Source organism: Colossoma macropomum, unplaced genomic scaffold (genome assembly GCF_904425465.1).
Source record: "Colossoma macropomum unplaced genomic scaffold, Colossoma_macropomum, whole genome shotgun sequence".
Lineage (NCBI taxonomy): Eukaryota > Metazoa > Chordata > Actinopteri > Characiformes > Serrasalmidae > Colossoma > Colossoma macropomum.
Window position 1 is genome coordinate 34,356,230 of NW_023494800.1, and position 16,485 is coordinate 34,372,714.

Sequence of the window (16,485 nt, forward strand, 5' to 3'; positions counted from 1 at the left end):
TCTGTGACCTGCACTTAGCCAAGAACCCCTTCTCTGGATCTCAATACTGACATGTTATCTTTACAAAAGTGTTATGTGAGGCTTTGATTATCTGTATATACGAAACTGTAACTGCAGTATGTGGTAGTAAAATGCCAATATGGTCTCTTGATGCAGCCCTACTGGTGAGCTGAATCCGGTATGTTGAGCCAGGCATACACTGTGCAATTTTAGAAATCTTGTTCTTTGGTGACAACACGCTCTGTACGTTTGAATCGCCCATCGTGTTCGGACAAAGCCTGCGGTTTGTATACTCGCACTGTACGAAAACACTCGTTCTGACTGACATGAGGCAACATGGGTGCTCACACTGCACGTGAAACGCAGCCCTACAGATGCTCTGTCTACAGACAATTTACAACAAAGATGTTTCATTCAAAACATGCTGCGCCTCTGAGTCCCGAGCAAAGACATTGGCTGAATCTCAAAAGGCTTCCTGCTCCCTACATAGTGCACCACATACCGCTACAACAACTTGTGCCACACTGTGCACTGAAGCTGAAGAACAGGCAGTCCAGACAGCTATACGAAGACGAAACACCGTTTTTATTCGTACCTCGCAATTCAATTCCGTGAAACGGAGCAAAGTCAGCATATACGGACGCTGGTGCCGCAAGTGTGGACCTTTTTGCTTCCATGTAGGAGCGGTGGTTTGATTGTGTGCGGTTGTCCAATTATCCGACTGCATAAACGGAGCTCGTTTGGGCAGTTAATCGGGCACCGTTTCTCCTCTTTCATTGCACGGCAAACGACGGCCGATGAAGCTGAAATTCGGCTCACGAAATTCAGTCGGCTCCGACCAAATTGGGCTTAAAAACAGGCTAAAATCGCACAGTGTGAGTCTGGCTTTATTGCTCTGCTGCTATATTGTGCTATATTGCACAGGGTCCCCAGGACTGGAGCTGCAAACCACCGCTTCTGTTCCATGTCAGTCTAGAGCAGGGATTCCCAGCCTTTTGCCACATGCCTGCCACAAAGGCTTCCATGGCCCACGAGAGGATTTAACCGAGCCAGTCGTTTTTTTCCAAAAACCTAATAAGATAGCTGACGATGTTTGGCAGCTAGCAAGTGCTGGATGTAGGCTGAAAGTGCTGAAAGATCTGGCTCGATTCGGTTCAGATGCGCGCTCGTAGTTTAGTTGTTTGGCTTCAAAGCTTCAAAGCTATTATCATGAAACACAGAGTGGTAGTTTTCAGCTCCCGTGCGTGTGAAGCCTAGCGCTGGGTGCTCACTGCTGTATCTGTATCATTTTGAGTTTTTGTTTTCCTGCCGTCGTTGGACATATTTTGTTGTTCTTGATTGTTTTCGCAGATGACACAGCGATCATCGCCGTGATGGTGGCCTTGTCGTTCCTGCTGGTGATAGTCTTCATCGTCATCGTCCTCTACATGCTCAGGTCAGACCGCAGTGACCTGTGTGCGGCTACAAACTCATACAAAACCACAGTTTTACTTTTATCACGGATGTTGATCAGTCATGCCCAAGTGATCAACACTGTGGACGATACGAGCTCAGATTCATATTACAGTATTTTCCACTGTTCTGATGGCAACATATATCACAGTAGTCCCCTAAATCAGTTTTATAATAATTAATGTTATATCAATGTTAGAAGCCCTTCATAGTTAAGAAATGGAACAAGATTCCTTATTAACCTTATAAAAAACACTATGGCTGAGTTTCTCAGTCTAAAGGACGTTTTCACTGTCCGCTACAGGGTTTGCATTACAGAGGAAGCATTTATTCATTATATTAATTAATTAATTTATTTATGTATTTATTTATTTATTTAAATGCAGACATTTTGCACAGTAGCCATTATTAAATATTCATTTTTTTTAAGCAATTGTCTGCTAATACTGATATGATTCCGATATCATTGTGCATCAATAATGCATGTCTCCATTGAAATATATTCCATCAACTTTATTGATTAAAAAAAAAATAAAAAAACACAGTAAACCAGGAAGAAAATGAATCACATTTATGGATGATGAGCTATTTTATCTTTTTTAAATATACTTGTAGCTATTCTTTTCTGCTAACAGCTGCATTAGCCTCAAAGCACGCTTCAGACACCTTAACATGTCTTGGCTGATTGACTGCGTTTGAAGTGGGGGGGGGGTTCACTGAACGATCACTTTATAAAGAACATTTTGCAGCCAAATACAACACAGAACACAACACAGGTACAATATGCAGAGGATTACAGTGTGAAGAACACGATGTCAGCACTGGCCGTCTGTACCACTCCGACAGCATACAGAGATGTCCGTGCAGGAGAACATTGTGTTCATGCAGACATGCTCTGCTCACTCATACATACAAACATACGCACACACTTTTTTGAAGCCCAGGCCTCCATTCATCCTCTAACCCACAGTAGCAGCGGGGGGCTGGCACTCCGGGCCTGTTGCCATGGCTCTGATTGTGTTTTTCCTTTTCTTTTCTTTTTTTGTATTTTGTTCTTCTGCGACAGGTTTAAGAAGTACAAGCAGGCAGGAAGCCACTCCAACTCTTTCAGACTGACCAATGGCAGGACAGACGACACAGGTGCCGGGGGGCGGGGTGTGTGGGTGATGGGAGGGGGTGCGTGGGTGATGGGGGCGGGGGTATACGTAAGACAATGTGTGAGAAAACTCAGGCATTCTTTTTATTTCTGTGCAGCATGTTGAACATTGATTTCTGTATTCCCTACTGTCTGATATGCTGCCATTGACTGTCCTAAAGGGGAATTCCACCAAATGTTTCAAGAATTCAGCAGCTGAGTTGAATTCAGCAGAATTCAGCAGTTGAGATGTACAGTTATTCAGAGTGGTTTGATGTGAAGTGGTTTGTTGTAGAGAATCTTGGTGACTGATTTCTTTACAGTGGTGGTGATGGGAACCAGGGGTCGCCATGACTACAACACAAATATAGACATTTAATTTACTATCCAAAACCACCAGTGAACCTACACGATTTATATGGAATGTTAATGATAGTAAAATAGTGGGGGAAAAAAAATTCTATGGGGACTGTTTTGCCATATAGTGTCCTGCATGTATCTCTCCGCCGTGAATAGATGTACAAAAATACATTTTAGGCCAAAAGCTTATCTCAAAACATTTAAAGGGGTTAAACTCTTCAGAAGTCTGGTTCCTATCACCCCCACTTTGAACAATTCTGACTCAGTAAGTTTCTCTAGAACAGAGCGTTTCACACCAAACCACTCTGAACGACTCTGTTTACATCTTAACCATTTAATTGTGTTTTTTCCACCAATGTGATGTTTATGGCTGATTCACATTGCTTAAGAATTCTCAGTTTAAATCAGAGCTGTTGCTGTCACACCAGAAAAATCCCCTACAGAGCATGTTCAGCTGTTAACAAGTGGAAAAATATTGATATACATGTGATTTTCATTTACCTTAACCCTGTCTTAAGTGGAAGTCATTAGCTTAGACATTAACAGCCAGTAGTCAACATCGCCGAAATAAAATCAAACTTTTTTTCTGTTATTTTACATTTGAATGTCTGTAGTTATTGTCTTTGATTAGAACAATACATATCGGCTTGATTTTAATCACATGGAATACAAGGAAAGGCTTTTTTGAGGCTTCCATGCTTAAGAAAGACCTCAAACTCCTTTTCCACATGATATGATCAAATATTTATGAATGTGACCATTTGCACAGTATTAATATAACCTGTGATTGTTTATATGGTTTGTTTTATATCATGGGTGATTTAGCCTGGAACAAGATGGTTTGTTATAGCACAAGATTAATATAACCTTAATATTTCTATGGTTTGTTATATATATTGTGATTAATATAACCCGGGGTTATTCTATGGTTTGTTTTATAGCACTGGATTAAAATAACCTGGAGTTATTTCTGTGATTCATTTTATGGCACGGGATTAATATAGCCTGAGTTTATTGCTACGGTCTGTTTTATATCATGGGATTAATATAACCTGGGATTCTTTTGTGTGCTTAATGGTCACTCTCTCTCTCTCTCTCTCTCTCTCTCTCTCTCTCTCTCTCTCACCTCCTATTCCTTTCCTCAACCCTCCCTTCCTGTTGAACCTGACAGAGCTTCAGAGCGTGCCGCTATTGGCCCGCTCCCCAAGCACAAACAGGAAGTACCCGCCTCTTCCTGTGGACAAGTTGGAGGAGGAAATGAACCGTCGCATGGCCGATGACAATAAACTCTTCCGTGAGGAATTCAATGTAGGCACATATGCTTACTTACGTCACTCACCGGGTTTCCGCATGAACCAAATGCCAGATTCAGCCCATGATGGTTCAGATTTAGTTATTCCCGGCTCCTTTGTTTACTTAATTGACCATGAAGTAAACAAGACGGCCATCAGAATTAAAATTCAGTATTTGTCAAATGCTGTGACTAAAGCGCACGTTTAAATGTACAAACTGGTAATTGTTAAAAGCCGCCTGTAGACCCTCCCTGTGTTCCTGGCCGTTATCAAACAATGGCTACCAAATGCGCTGTAGAGAATGACACTACTGACCTAATTAAACAAAACAACAATTTCTATTTTGGTGTTAATTACATTTGTATAAATAATAGGTTTGAGTCTTTCATTAAACCCTATAGATGATGACAAAAAACCGTCAGTCACGATTTCTGTTGTTCATTTTTCGTTTACGTTTTCAAGGTGATGTCCAACCTAAAGCAAGTTAGCCTGAGAAAGGCAGTAGTTCACTTATGATGTTGTACCTCTGTGAGCAGATAGCGAAAGAAAAGAACAATTATGGCTGAAAGTTATAAAACAAGTGAAGTCTCTGAGCTTTTTCTTAAAATGAAGGTCATCACAGACCACACGTGCAAGTCTGACTTTAGCTTACCCTCTTATTGACCAGGGTATATTTCGGTTTGTCCATCTGAATTTACATGACCAAATCGTAAGGCAAATTATTCAGTAACTGCATGAAATAAATGTAAATTTTTATTATATATATTGATTTTTTGTAAAAGCTCCCCTCAAATTAACAGAACGTGTTTTATGATCTACACATATATTATAAAAATAATGTTTACAGAGCAGATCACTGAAGAGACGCCATCTGTTTATAGTTTATAGCCCAGATTTGTGGAAAAATGGGTCGACTTTCAGTAGAAAAAAAAATTGTGAGTTCAGCTTCTTTTATTATAAGGGTTTAAAATTACATCACCCATCTATATGACTGGAAAGAAGACAGTTACAGCTCTTATACGACCCCCACCTTTAGAATGTAGCTTATGAAATATGAAAGTTGTGAAGAATATGACGAAGTGTGTTTTGGAACCACCGGTGGTCTTAAGAAGTTGAAAAGGTTAAAATACAGCTCATGCCGTCCACTCGTCCTGGAAACCTGTTCTCACAGAGTTTGTCAAGTGAGCTAGCATGGTAAGATGTTGAACTGGTCAGCCTGAAGAGCTTTAACTTTAATCTGCCTGTTTATTATTGTATCACTCATTTTTACCTTTTGCTAATTACTTACTGTAGCACAATCATAGGCTAAAGCAAAGAACTGCATTCATTGTCATGGTGGTGTTTTAGCTCTTAGTGAACAGTACAAGCATTTTATTGTTACAGCTCTTACATTTTATAAGCCACCATTTAAGCCGGTGAATTGATTATTAGTTGATTACATCATTTTGTACAAAAAGCAATATGTCTGCTTTTTATGCTGAATAATGCTAAACAGCAGAAATACGTTCATGTATGAGGTAACTGAATGGTCTGGTTGAGGTGGCTAATTGCATGTAGCTGTAAGGTAGCAAAGTTAGCTGTTCGTTTTAGCTACTTCAGTCTGTCTACTTGTGGTGTGGTGTATCATTGCTGTACCAATGGTGTACCAATGATGATGGGACATCATTGGTGTGGGAGAGCTTTTAATTAACCGTCTCACAACGCCCAGACTGAGAATCATTTTCTTTTATAACAGCTTGAATGTCTGAGGATGCTTAATGTTTACTTGATGTGACATTTACTGCAGTTTTTTGTATTTAGAAAAAAAACATATGTAGCTTCGAAAATACACTATATGACCAAAAGTATGTGGACGCCTGACAACCATAAACTTAAATAAGCTTTTGGCCATCCCATTCATAAACCGTTGGTGTTGATATTGTACAGCACAGTCATGCTGGAACAAGAAACGGCCATTCCTAAGCTGTTGCCTCAAAGCTGAACCTGTGTATTTGTTTAAAATGTCTTTGTGTGCTGAAGCATTAACGTCACCCTTCACTGGAACTAAGGGTCCTGAAAAACAGCCCCAGCTCATTATCCCTCCTCCACCAAGCTTTACTGTTGGCACTGTGTATTATGGTAGGTAGCGTCTCCTGGCAACCACTGAAACCCAGATTCATCCATCAGATTGTCAGATAGTGAAGCTGATTCGTCACTACAGAGAACACGTTTCCACTGCTCCAGAGTCCAGTGGTGGTGCTTTACACCACTCCAGCAGACTCTTGGCATTGCGCATAGTGATCTTAGGCTTGTGTGCAGCTGTTCAGCCATGGAAACCTATTTCATGAAGGTCCTGATGAAAAGTTCTTGTGCTGATGTTGCTTCCAGAGGCAGGTTGGAACTCTGTAGTGAGTGATGCAGCAGAGGACAGGTGATTTTTTTATGTGCTTCGCCTTCAGCACTCATCTGCCATGCACTGTGATTTTGTGTGGTCTACTGCTTTGTGACTGAGCTGTTGTTTTCATTTCGCAGCAGTAGCACTTACAGTTGTCTAGGGGCAGATCTAGCAGGGCAGAAATTTCACAGACTGACTTGTGGCAGAGGTGGCATCCTATGACAGTGCCATGTTTAAAGTGACTTAGCTCTTCAGTACGACCCATTCTAGTGCCACTGTTTGTCCATGGAGATTGCATGGCTATGTACTTCATTTTATACACCTGTTAGCAGTGGGTGTGGCTGAAACACCTGAACTTAATTATTAGGAGGGGCGTACAATAATAGGCAATTCACTTACATCCTCAGAAGAAACGTCCTTCAGGTTTTGACTGAGTTCTTTTTGAATACTCTTTCAACATTCACAATCGAAAGCTCAGGGAAGGGGTCCGAAAGACAGCCCACGTTACTAAATGCTCGTGCGCAAGCCCCATGACCCATCCTACATTGCTGCGTTCATATGCATGAGCAGCTTTTCCAGAAGATAATAACTGCACCGCTTAATTCCTCATAGCAGTGGGTTGGGGTTGAGCCGAATGCCTGGTGTCAAACCTGCTTTGACAGTTGGTATAAACACTATATGATTCCTGATGAACTTGTTTTGTAAGGCCGTCTTTTATCTACACACAAACTGAACGCATAAGACTGAATGCTTCAGGAATGTTTACAGCAGCGAAATTGTGACTCATTCTTCTATTGGAAAAGCTGTTAAAGTTTCTTTGAGTGAAGTCAATTATAGACGTTAATGCACTTTGAATGGTGTGGCATCTTCACGATGACCAGAAAGTCTATGAGTCACTTGTCCATAAGTGGACCAGCTCTGTAAAACCTGTTCTGCTTGAACAGATTTCAAGTTACTCAAATCTCTTTCAAATTTTGTCTCTGTGGATGTAATGGTCAAAAGTTTTCACTATTAGGCTGTATTTGTATATGATAAAGAAATGATTTGGTAAAAGTAATTTACACTTTTTTCCCCCCACTTACCCCCAGATGTAGTCAGTGCAGGAGCTGTGAGGCTAATGTTGTGAACAAACACTAGACGTCAATAGTCACCCAAAACTGTTTTATGTCAAGCAAATAAATAGAAATTGTGCAGTAAAATGTTTCAACATTTATTAAAAGTTATTAAAAATGAAAATCAATAAAACATGCAGTTGGACCAGAGGTGCCCAGAATTTTACATGCGACTGTATATGGAAATGACCTCTGTTCTGATTGGCTCCACTGTGTTGTGCCTCGATTAAAAAGCTCTCAGACCTAAAAGGCTTCTTAGAGCTTCAGTATGAATGGGCGGGGCTTAACTGCAGTAGGCTAAATATTTAAATGCATTGGTTTTAGTGACATCACACAAATAATGATATCAAAATGAACTGTTTTTGCAGCTTAGTTTGCATCTTTGGATTGTATCAACTAAACCATACGCTTTGAAACTTTTACATCATAATTTTTACATCAAACTCCCTTTTTATTGTTTTTTATATAAAATGGAAACTTTAGGTAAATCTGATGGTTTCACTGGAATGTTTTGTGTGTCATCTCCTCTTGATAGGTTTGTATTTCCTCTCTGCAGGCCCTGCCCGTGTGCCCCATCCAAGCCTCATGTGACGCTGCCTCCAAGGAGGAGAACAAGGAGAAGAACCGTTACGTCAACATCCTGCCTTGTGAGCATGACGCACACTTACACGGAAGCCTCAGCGAACTCACGAGCCACGCAGCTGGAAACAGAACCATTTATAATGCTAATACGTTTACACACTGAAACCTGCATGATTCATGTAAATGATTTGGGAAGATAAAGGAATAATGGTTCGCTCCGTCTCTCTTTATCTCTCAGACGATCACTCCAGGGTGCACCTCTCCTCCCTGGAGGGCGTTCCAGATTCCGATTTCATCAACGCCTCCTACATTAATGTGAGTGAGTTAGAGTGTGGGCCAGCTACTACACATCAGAGACCTCATCAGAGAGACCTAATTTGTTCTCTTACTCTTTCCTCCCTCTCTCTCTTAACAGGGCTACCAGGAGAAGAACAAATTTATAGCTGCCCAAGGTAGAATACAAAAATAATAATTAACGACCAAAAATAAGTGATCATTTTCAGAGCTGAATGAAAATTAGTCTTGTTCACACAACAGGAGCAAAGTTCTGTCTCATAAGGGCACCAGGCTCTAGTGGAGTCACTCTTGCTGTGTTTTTCAGGGCCAAAGGAGGAGACGGTGAACGACTTCTGGAGAATGATCTGGGAGCAGAACACCGCCACCATCGTCATGGTAACCAACCTGAAGGAGCGGAAAGAGGTATGTTGGCATGGTGAAGTCAGCGCGCCTTCAGATCCACCTGCTCAGAGCATGAAACATGAACAAACTGAGGCACTGAGGCACATTGTTTAAAACCGTTTATCTTTGCAATAAGTGTGTTTTTGCCTCATGTCATCTCATTAGAATAAATGCAGGTAAACATAATAACAGTCAAATATAACAGGAAGTTCATACTTTGGGGAAAAAAAGCAAGTGATATCCTTGTGGCTACCTTGAAGAACAAATTTAGGCTGTAATCCCATTTCTTATTTTTACCTCATCCCCTTGTTTTTGAGTGCCTTCTTGCCCCTTAGAACTGAGTTACGAGGGGTAGTGGTTGAAATCTTCCCTCTGAAATGGGACCCTCAAATAAAAAGAGCATCACTTCATTAACAGCTACTAGCGCTGCTCTGTAGGCGACCCTGCCAGTCTGCAGTGACAGCAGAGGAGGGTAAAGTTCAGCTCCTCACTGCTGGGCTTTAGTTACATTTAGGGAATCATATGCCTTCAAAGAGGGGGGCAATTATTTATTATCACCCACCCCTAATTCTTCAGTGATATGAAGCTGATATTCGCCAGCTTCTTGTTAGAATTTTCCCGTTCCCGAGTGGGAAATTTAGCTAAGTAGCTGCCGAGACGTCAGCATAGTGCTACTTATTTCAAATGCTTGTTTTGAAGAAAAGGACCATATATTGAAACAACATTTAAAAAAGATAATACAATGGTTATTGTAATCTTTTAACAGAGAAAAATTCTCATATTTGTGGATTTCATTGGTCGCTTGCGCAGCCGTCTTGCCGCTTTTTTCACGTGTAGCCCTAACTCTTCACCCTACCCCGTCTATCACAACAAAAATTGGGACACCCTACCCCTAGACGTGAACGCGCACAACAGAGTGCTAAGGGCTAAGTGGTAGGAGCGAGGGGTGAAATGGGACTGGACCTCAGTTCCAGATTTTTCCTGCCTGCCCCAAGCTGTCACACAGCTCCACTTGATTTAACATTGTTTTCCAGCTAAAAGCCAGTGAGTTTGTAAAGAGTTAGTTAGCTGATACCGAACAATAAAATCACTGCGGTTGTACTCAGTCTTGAAAGGTTCAGTTCTATTAAAATGAACCCTGGCGTGAGTGCTCCGTGAAAACTCTGCAAACCTAATAAGTGGGCCGAGACCCCTGAGCAGGTCGGTCTCAGTTTGCTTCGAGACGAGCTCTGATGTGGTTTGTTTGAAGGATTGATGCAGCACAGACCAAAGATGTCTAAACTGACCAAAGACAAAATAAACTGTAGTTTCCTTTCTGCAGTTCTTTGTTGGCATGTGAAAAGAACATGCGCACGCTTTATCTCTTCCTAAGCTCTGAATCGATATATACGTTATAGGCGGATAGTTTCAGTTTTAAAATGAGGCTGAAGCATGTTAAATACTCCACATACACCTTTGACTGCACACCTAGATTATGTTATGTATTAATGTGCCGAGGTTTCTCCGTTTTGTAAAAGCAGAGAGCCACTCGAAGCTGTTACAGGGATTTCACATAACGCAGGGAGTGTCGTGGCTTATTGCTCTAACATCCCAAAACAGATAAAACGAGACATAAATAAAACCAGTGAGTCAAGATGGATCAGAGAGCAGAATGATACGGAAAGTTTGTTGGACATTATTGCAGTTATTGTACGTCTTAAATTCTGCCCAATCAGTTGTGAACTTTTACTCAGACGACTTTTGTTCACACCTTTTGGTTGGATGTTAAGTATGTCAGTGTGAACGCTACGCCAGCCAGAATTAAAATGCATTTCTGCTTTGGTCTGGACCAAAGGAACCAAAATAAAAGTATAGATGCACACTAAGTGATGTTGAAAGTTCTATTCCTATCTGAGTAGAGTGGATAAATGGGCTTGAGCTGCTTGTTTATCAAAGCTTTGTGCGATGTTTTGCTATAGCTGTGCTTTGTTCTGTCTGCTTCATGGCGGCAGAGACGCTCTGGGAAGACACTGCTCGCTGCCGAGCTCCTCCTTCGGTGTGCCGTAGTAGTCTTTTAACGTTTCCCTTCTCAGGCTAAGCCAATAAAGTCTGACCAAAACTGTGGATGCTCTACGCTGCCCTCTGGTGGAGCATAGAGTTCAGACATCTCCTCTTTTTTGATATTAGAACCTTTAACGGTGGAGAGAAGCTAATATGCATTTTTTAAAAATCCTGATTTGCTTCTATGATTATTCAAACATTCAGAGTAGTTGTTATTGATGTTATGAATGGCTGTAGCTGTGATATTACAGTCACACTGATGAGCACAATAATAATCTATTGAGATAAACAGGATGATGAGGATGGTTATTGGAATTATGGTGATGGGAACTTCATTGGTATTCATTCATAATGATGATGGTGTGTGTTGTGTATTACAGTGTAAATGTGCGCAGTACTGGCCGGACCAGGGGTGCTGGACATATGGGAACATTCGCGTTTCCGTGGAGGACGTGATGGTGCTAGTGGACTACACCATCCGCAAGTTCTGCATTCAGCAGGTACTGTAGCTGCTTTGAACCTACGGACCCTACCTCGCCAGATCAGAAACGTTTACTGACCAACATTTGTTCCACTCTGTATTTTAGTCAGTGATTAGTAGGTGTACTGGAAAAAAGGTACCAAGGCAGGTGTTCCTAATTAACTGGCAACACAGAAAAAGCGATGGACCCCTCTCACTCAGTCTTGCTGTTGTATGTTATTGTACTTTGTATATTTTCTTACTTTTTACTTTAGATATATTTCTTCTCTCTCTCTCTCTGTAGGTGGGCGATGTATCTGGGAAGAAGCCTCAAAGGCTGGTCACTCAATTCCATTTCACCAGCTGGCCGGACTTTGGCGTCCCCTTCACGCCCATCGGAATGCTGAAGTTCCTCAAGAAGGTGAAGACGTGTAACCCGCAGTACGCCGGGCCCATAGTGGTGCACTGCAGGTAAAGACATTAACCGTCACCCGTACAGCTCAGTTTTACTTTTAGTTTCGTTTTCACTGCAGAGAGTCCACAGGGGCTTTTAACCTTAACTGGTCTTCAAGGTCCTGCTAGTAACCTTTGGTAATCTGGTGAATTAAACACAATGTCAGCAGTCCTTAAGAGCAGCATTATTTTGGAGATGGTGATCTGCAGTTTTACCCCTTAATTGTGTATCTTTGAACTTTGAGAAAGAAGTTGTCCAGATAGTTTAGCCTCTTTAGAGGAGGCTCCTTTGGAATCACCTTCATTTTACTGAAGTAATTTGACTGTTTCAGGTTTTGAGAAATATTTAGGGGTCTTTTAAGTTCATTGTATTAGATCAGTACTTGTTATTCATTACAATAGTTCTTAAATGTGGCTGAATCACCAAATTGAATCATTGAATTGAGTCACTGTTTAGTGTATTGAATCAAATCGACCTCAACCGATGAATTTTGACTCAAATCAATTAAGCTCAAATATTCACACCTTGGTTTTGATTAAATGATTAGGTGGGGGTGGTTGGTCAGCCCTTTAAGTAGGATGTCACAGCATTTGACCATCAGTTGTGCTGCTGTTGAGTGCCACCATGTGGCCAAATTATAAAATGCAGATTTTTAAAGGAGCCATATTACACTTATGTATTTTTATGTATTTTATGTATTTGCATCTCTTTAATGAGCAGCTCTTATTTCTAAATCTGGTTGATAATATGGGCTTTTGTGATATTTAAAATAATAATCAAGGCCTGTCTGCAGTTTTGAAAAGTGACCGTCACAAAACCCTACATGGTCATGCCAATTTTAGATTCAGCTTTCCTTTTATCATGTCTGCATCCCTGTGGTACCCTTCCCCTTTTCTACTCCCTTTCCAATCAGTTGTTGACTTTTTCAGTCTGCACTCAGAAAGAACCACTTTTTTTGTTTTATTTGTATTTTGTATTTATTAGTTTGAATAGCTGAAATTTGGTGAAGTTCCCCTTTCGTTTTGGTTAACATCTCTTAGATCTGAGTACTTTGTTTCTTATGTCTATCTGTCTCTCTGTCTCTCCTTTTCTCTCTCTCTCTCGCTTTCTCGCTCTTACTCACACAGTGCGGGAGTGGGCAGGACAGGCACCTTCATCGTGATCGACGCTATGCTGGATATGATGGCGGCTGAGAGGAAGGTGGACGTGTTTGGCTTCGTCACACGGATCAGAGCACAGCGCTGCCAGATGGTCCAGACAGACGTCAGTCTATGATTCAGTTCACTCACTCCTCCATGATTCAGTTCCTATACTCAAACATCGTTTAGTTCACTCCTCCGTGATTCAGTTGACACGCTCTTTCATGATTCGGTTTAAACACTCCTCCATGATTCAGTTAACTCACATCTCCATTATTCAGTTAACTCACTCCTCCATGATTCAGTTCACTCACACCTCCATGATTCAGTTCACTCACTCCTCCATGCTTCTCTTCAAATCCCTATGTCATTCTATTCATGAAAACTACTCGCATCCAAATCCAAAAATGAAATGATCACAAAAGCATCAAGGAGTGTCAGAAATCTTTCTAAGTTCATTAAACATTAAGGCCTTCACAAGAAAACAGGTACTCATCCATGATTCAGTTCACATGATCTTGTAAAGGCCTTGATCTGAGTTAACTCTCGAGATGCAACTGATCAAACAAAAAAAATACATAAATTCTTATACCTGTGGGGCAAAGGAGAAATCCCAATATTTATCAGTTTTATTCCTTTTGGATAATTCATAATTTATAATGCAGTTCATACGGTTACCAATATGTCCAAATCTGTATTGTACTTTATACATATATAAAAATGCTTCATCATTTTCAATGGCTAAGTTCCAAGGACTCTGAACGCCCCCCCCCTTATACTGAACCAGTAACATCGATCAAAGGGGCCACTGCTTTAATGTTTAAACTGTTATCTAAGGCTAAGTTAGGCCAGTGGCACTTTATTCAAATGTTCCAAACTGTCCTACATTGTTTGATAGTCTTACTGAAGTTAAGCCTAGTTTATTTAAATATGCAAACTGTCCACCATTGCTCATCACTTTGCTTTACAATGAGTACAGTGTTCAGCCTTTATCTTATGGGTCACACAAAGTTCACTGTGACCGAAGGCACAGAGCACACAGAGTTCACTTTTACTAAACGTACAGAGCTTTAGAAAAGTACAGAAAAATCCTCCACATCTACTCGATTCTGTTCACAGACTTCCAGTTATTCAGTTCACACACTCATCCTTGATTCCCTTTACATACTCAAACATTGTTTGGTTCACAAACCCCTACATAATTCAGTTTAAACACTCCTTAGTGATTCAGTTCACACATTCCTCCATGATTCTGTTTACATACTCCAACATTGTGTAGTTCAGATACTCATTCATGATTCAGGTTACATACTTGAACATTGTTTGGTTCACAAACTCCTCCATGATTTTAGTTCACACACTCCTCAGTGATTCTGTTCACACACTCCTCAGTGATTCTGTACACACTCTTCCATGATTCAGTTCACATATTCAAATTTTTTTTAAATTTGCATACTCGTCCACGATTCAGTTCATGTAATCCTTTATGGTTCAGTTCACATGCTCCAGCATTGTTCAGATCACATTCTCCTCCACGATTCACGTCACTCAGTCCCCATGATTCAGCTCACAGATTCCAACATAGTTTAATCCACATACTCGTCCATGATTTAGTTCATGTACTCCTCCATGATTCAGTTCACCCACTCCTCAGTGATTCAGTTCACCCACTCCTCTGTAATTCACTTCATGTACACCTCCATGATTCAGTTCACCCACTCCTCTGTAATTCACTTCATGTACACCTCCATGATTCAGTTCACCCACTCCTCTGTAATTCAGTTCATGTACACCTCCATGATTTAGTTCACCCACTCCTCTATGATTCAGCTCACGTACTCCAACATTTATTCATGTACTCCTCCATGATTCAATTCACCTGCTTCTCAATGATTCAGTTCACCCACTCCTCAATGATTCAGTTCACCCACTCCTCAGTGATTCAGTTCACCCGCTCCTCCGTAATTCAGTTCATGTACACCTCCATGATTCAGTTCACCCACTCCTCAATGATTCAGTTCATCAACTCCTCAATGATTCAGCTCACATACTCCAACATTTAGTTCATGTAACTCTCCATGATTCAGTTCACCGACTCCTCAATGATTCCGTTCATCCACTCCTCAATGATTCAGCTCACATACTCCAACATTTAGTTCATGTACCCCTCCATGATTCAGTTAACCCACTCCTCAGTGATTCAGTTCACCCACTCCTCCGTAATTCAGTTCATGTACACCTCCATGATTTAGTTCACCCACTCCTCAATGATTCAGTTCATCAACTCCTCAATGATTCAGCTTACATACTCCAACATTTAGTTCATGTAACTCTCCATGATTCAGTTCACCGACTCCTCAATGATTCTGTTCATCCACTCCTCAATGATTCAGCTGACATACTCCAACATTTAGTTCATGTACCCCTCCATGATTCAGTTCATTTTTTCGCTGTATTTAAATTCTTGATAACGTTGTTTGCTGCTTCTTTAGAAACGGTGCAAATGAAACCAATTACTTTGTACATCTGGTGCCTTGTGTCACTACTGGCTCTTGAATTCTGAGCGCTTTAAGAGCCTTTGGCTGCTGGTGGTCCACAGCCCTTCCTTAAGACCTTCCCCAGTTCTGCTTTTTAAACTCATTGATGCTAACTTTTTGTATTTCAGTGGTATTGAAGAATTTAACTCCTTCTTTCTCTGTCTGTCTCTCTCCTGCAGATGCAGTACGTGTTCATTTTCCAGGCTCTGTTGGAGCACTACTTATATGGGGACACAGAGCTGGAGGTGACTTCTCTGGAATCTCACCTGGCCAAACTCTATGCCCCCTTACCTGGAGCTGGCTGTGGCGGCCTGGAAGCAGAGTTCAAGGTGGGTCTTGTTGAACAGGGAACTGAATGTTGGCTAGTCCTCTGAGCCAGGACCTGTTTTTAGCTCTGGTTTCCAGCTGTTTGCCTAAGAGAGAGGACATTCACTGGTTTCTCTGTGAAGATTCAGTGCTCTCTCTCAGGGTCTGATGAAGCTGCACATGGAGGCATAATAAGCCTAACAACACTAATTCAGTTCAGTTTCACTTTGTCATTATACATATAAAGGGGTACCATATAATGAAACATGTTCGGGCTACTTCTGTCCTGCGTAAATATTAAGACAAGTAGATGAGTGTACATGTACTGGTTGGTTAGCATGCAATATGTATAACACAGTAAGTACAAAAAACAATCCTATTTCTATCTGAATCATAGACCATGAAGAAGGCAGTGGACCGTTTACATTTTAGGGGAACTCCACCCATTTTTCAAAATTTCTGCATAATTCAGTGGTTTGATGTGAAATGGTACTTTACTGATTCAGAAGTCTTTACAGTGGTGGTGATAGGAACCAGGGGTCGCCATGAATACAGCACGCCATT

General features: G+C 41.1%; 1 protein-coding gene across 6 annotated transcripts in view; it reads left to right on the top strand.

Annotated features, from left to right (window-relative positions):
* Nucleotides 1–16,485, top strand: part of ptpra (protein tyrosine phosphatase receptor type A) — a 62,271-nt gene that overhangs the window by 36,734 nt on the left and 9,052 nt on the right. For all 6 annotated transcript variants that reach the window (XM_036587769.1, XM_036587768.1, XM_036587766.1 and 3 more), the window contains exons 6-16: nucleotides 1,351–1,435; nucleotides 2,519–2,592; nucleotides 4,119–4,255; nucleotides 8,282–8,372; nucleotides 8,546–8,622; nucleotides 8,723–8,759; nucleotides 8,909–9,006; nucleotides 11,406–11,525; nucleotides 11,790–11,956; nucleotides 13,067–13,202; nucleotides 15,795–15,944. In XM_036587769.1, the coding sequence (XP_036443662.1) occupies nucleotides 1,351–1,435; nucleotides 2,519–2,592; nucleotides 4,119–4,255; nucleotides 8,282–8,372; nucleotides 8,546–8,622; nucleotides 8,723–8,759; nucleotides 8,909–9,006; nucleotides 11,406–11,525; nucleotides 11,790–11,956; nucleotides 13,067–13,202; nucleotides 15,795–15,944 (1,172 nt within the window). The remainder of the gene's footprint in view (nucleotides 1–1,350; nucleotides 1,436–2,518; nucleotides 2,593–4,118; nucleotides 4,256–8,281; nucleotides 8,373–8,545; nucleotides 8,623–8,722; nucleotides 8,760–8,908; nucleotides 9,007–11,405; nucleotides 11,526–11,789; nucleotides 11,957–13,066; nucleotides 13,203–15,794; nucleotides 15,945–16,485) is intronic.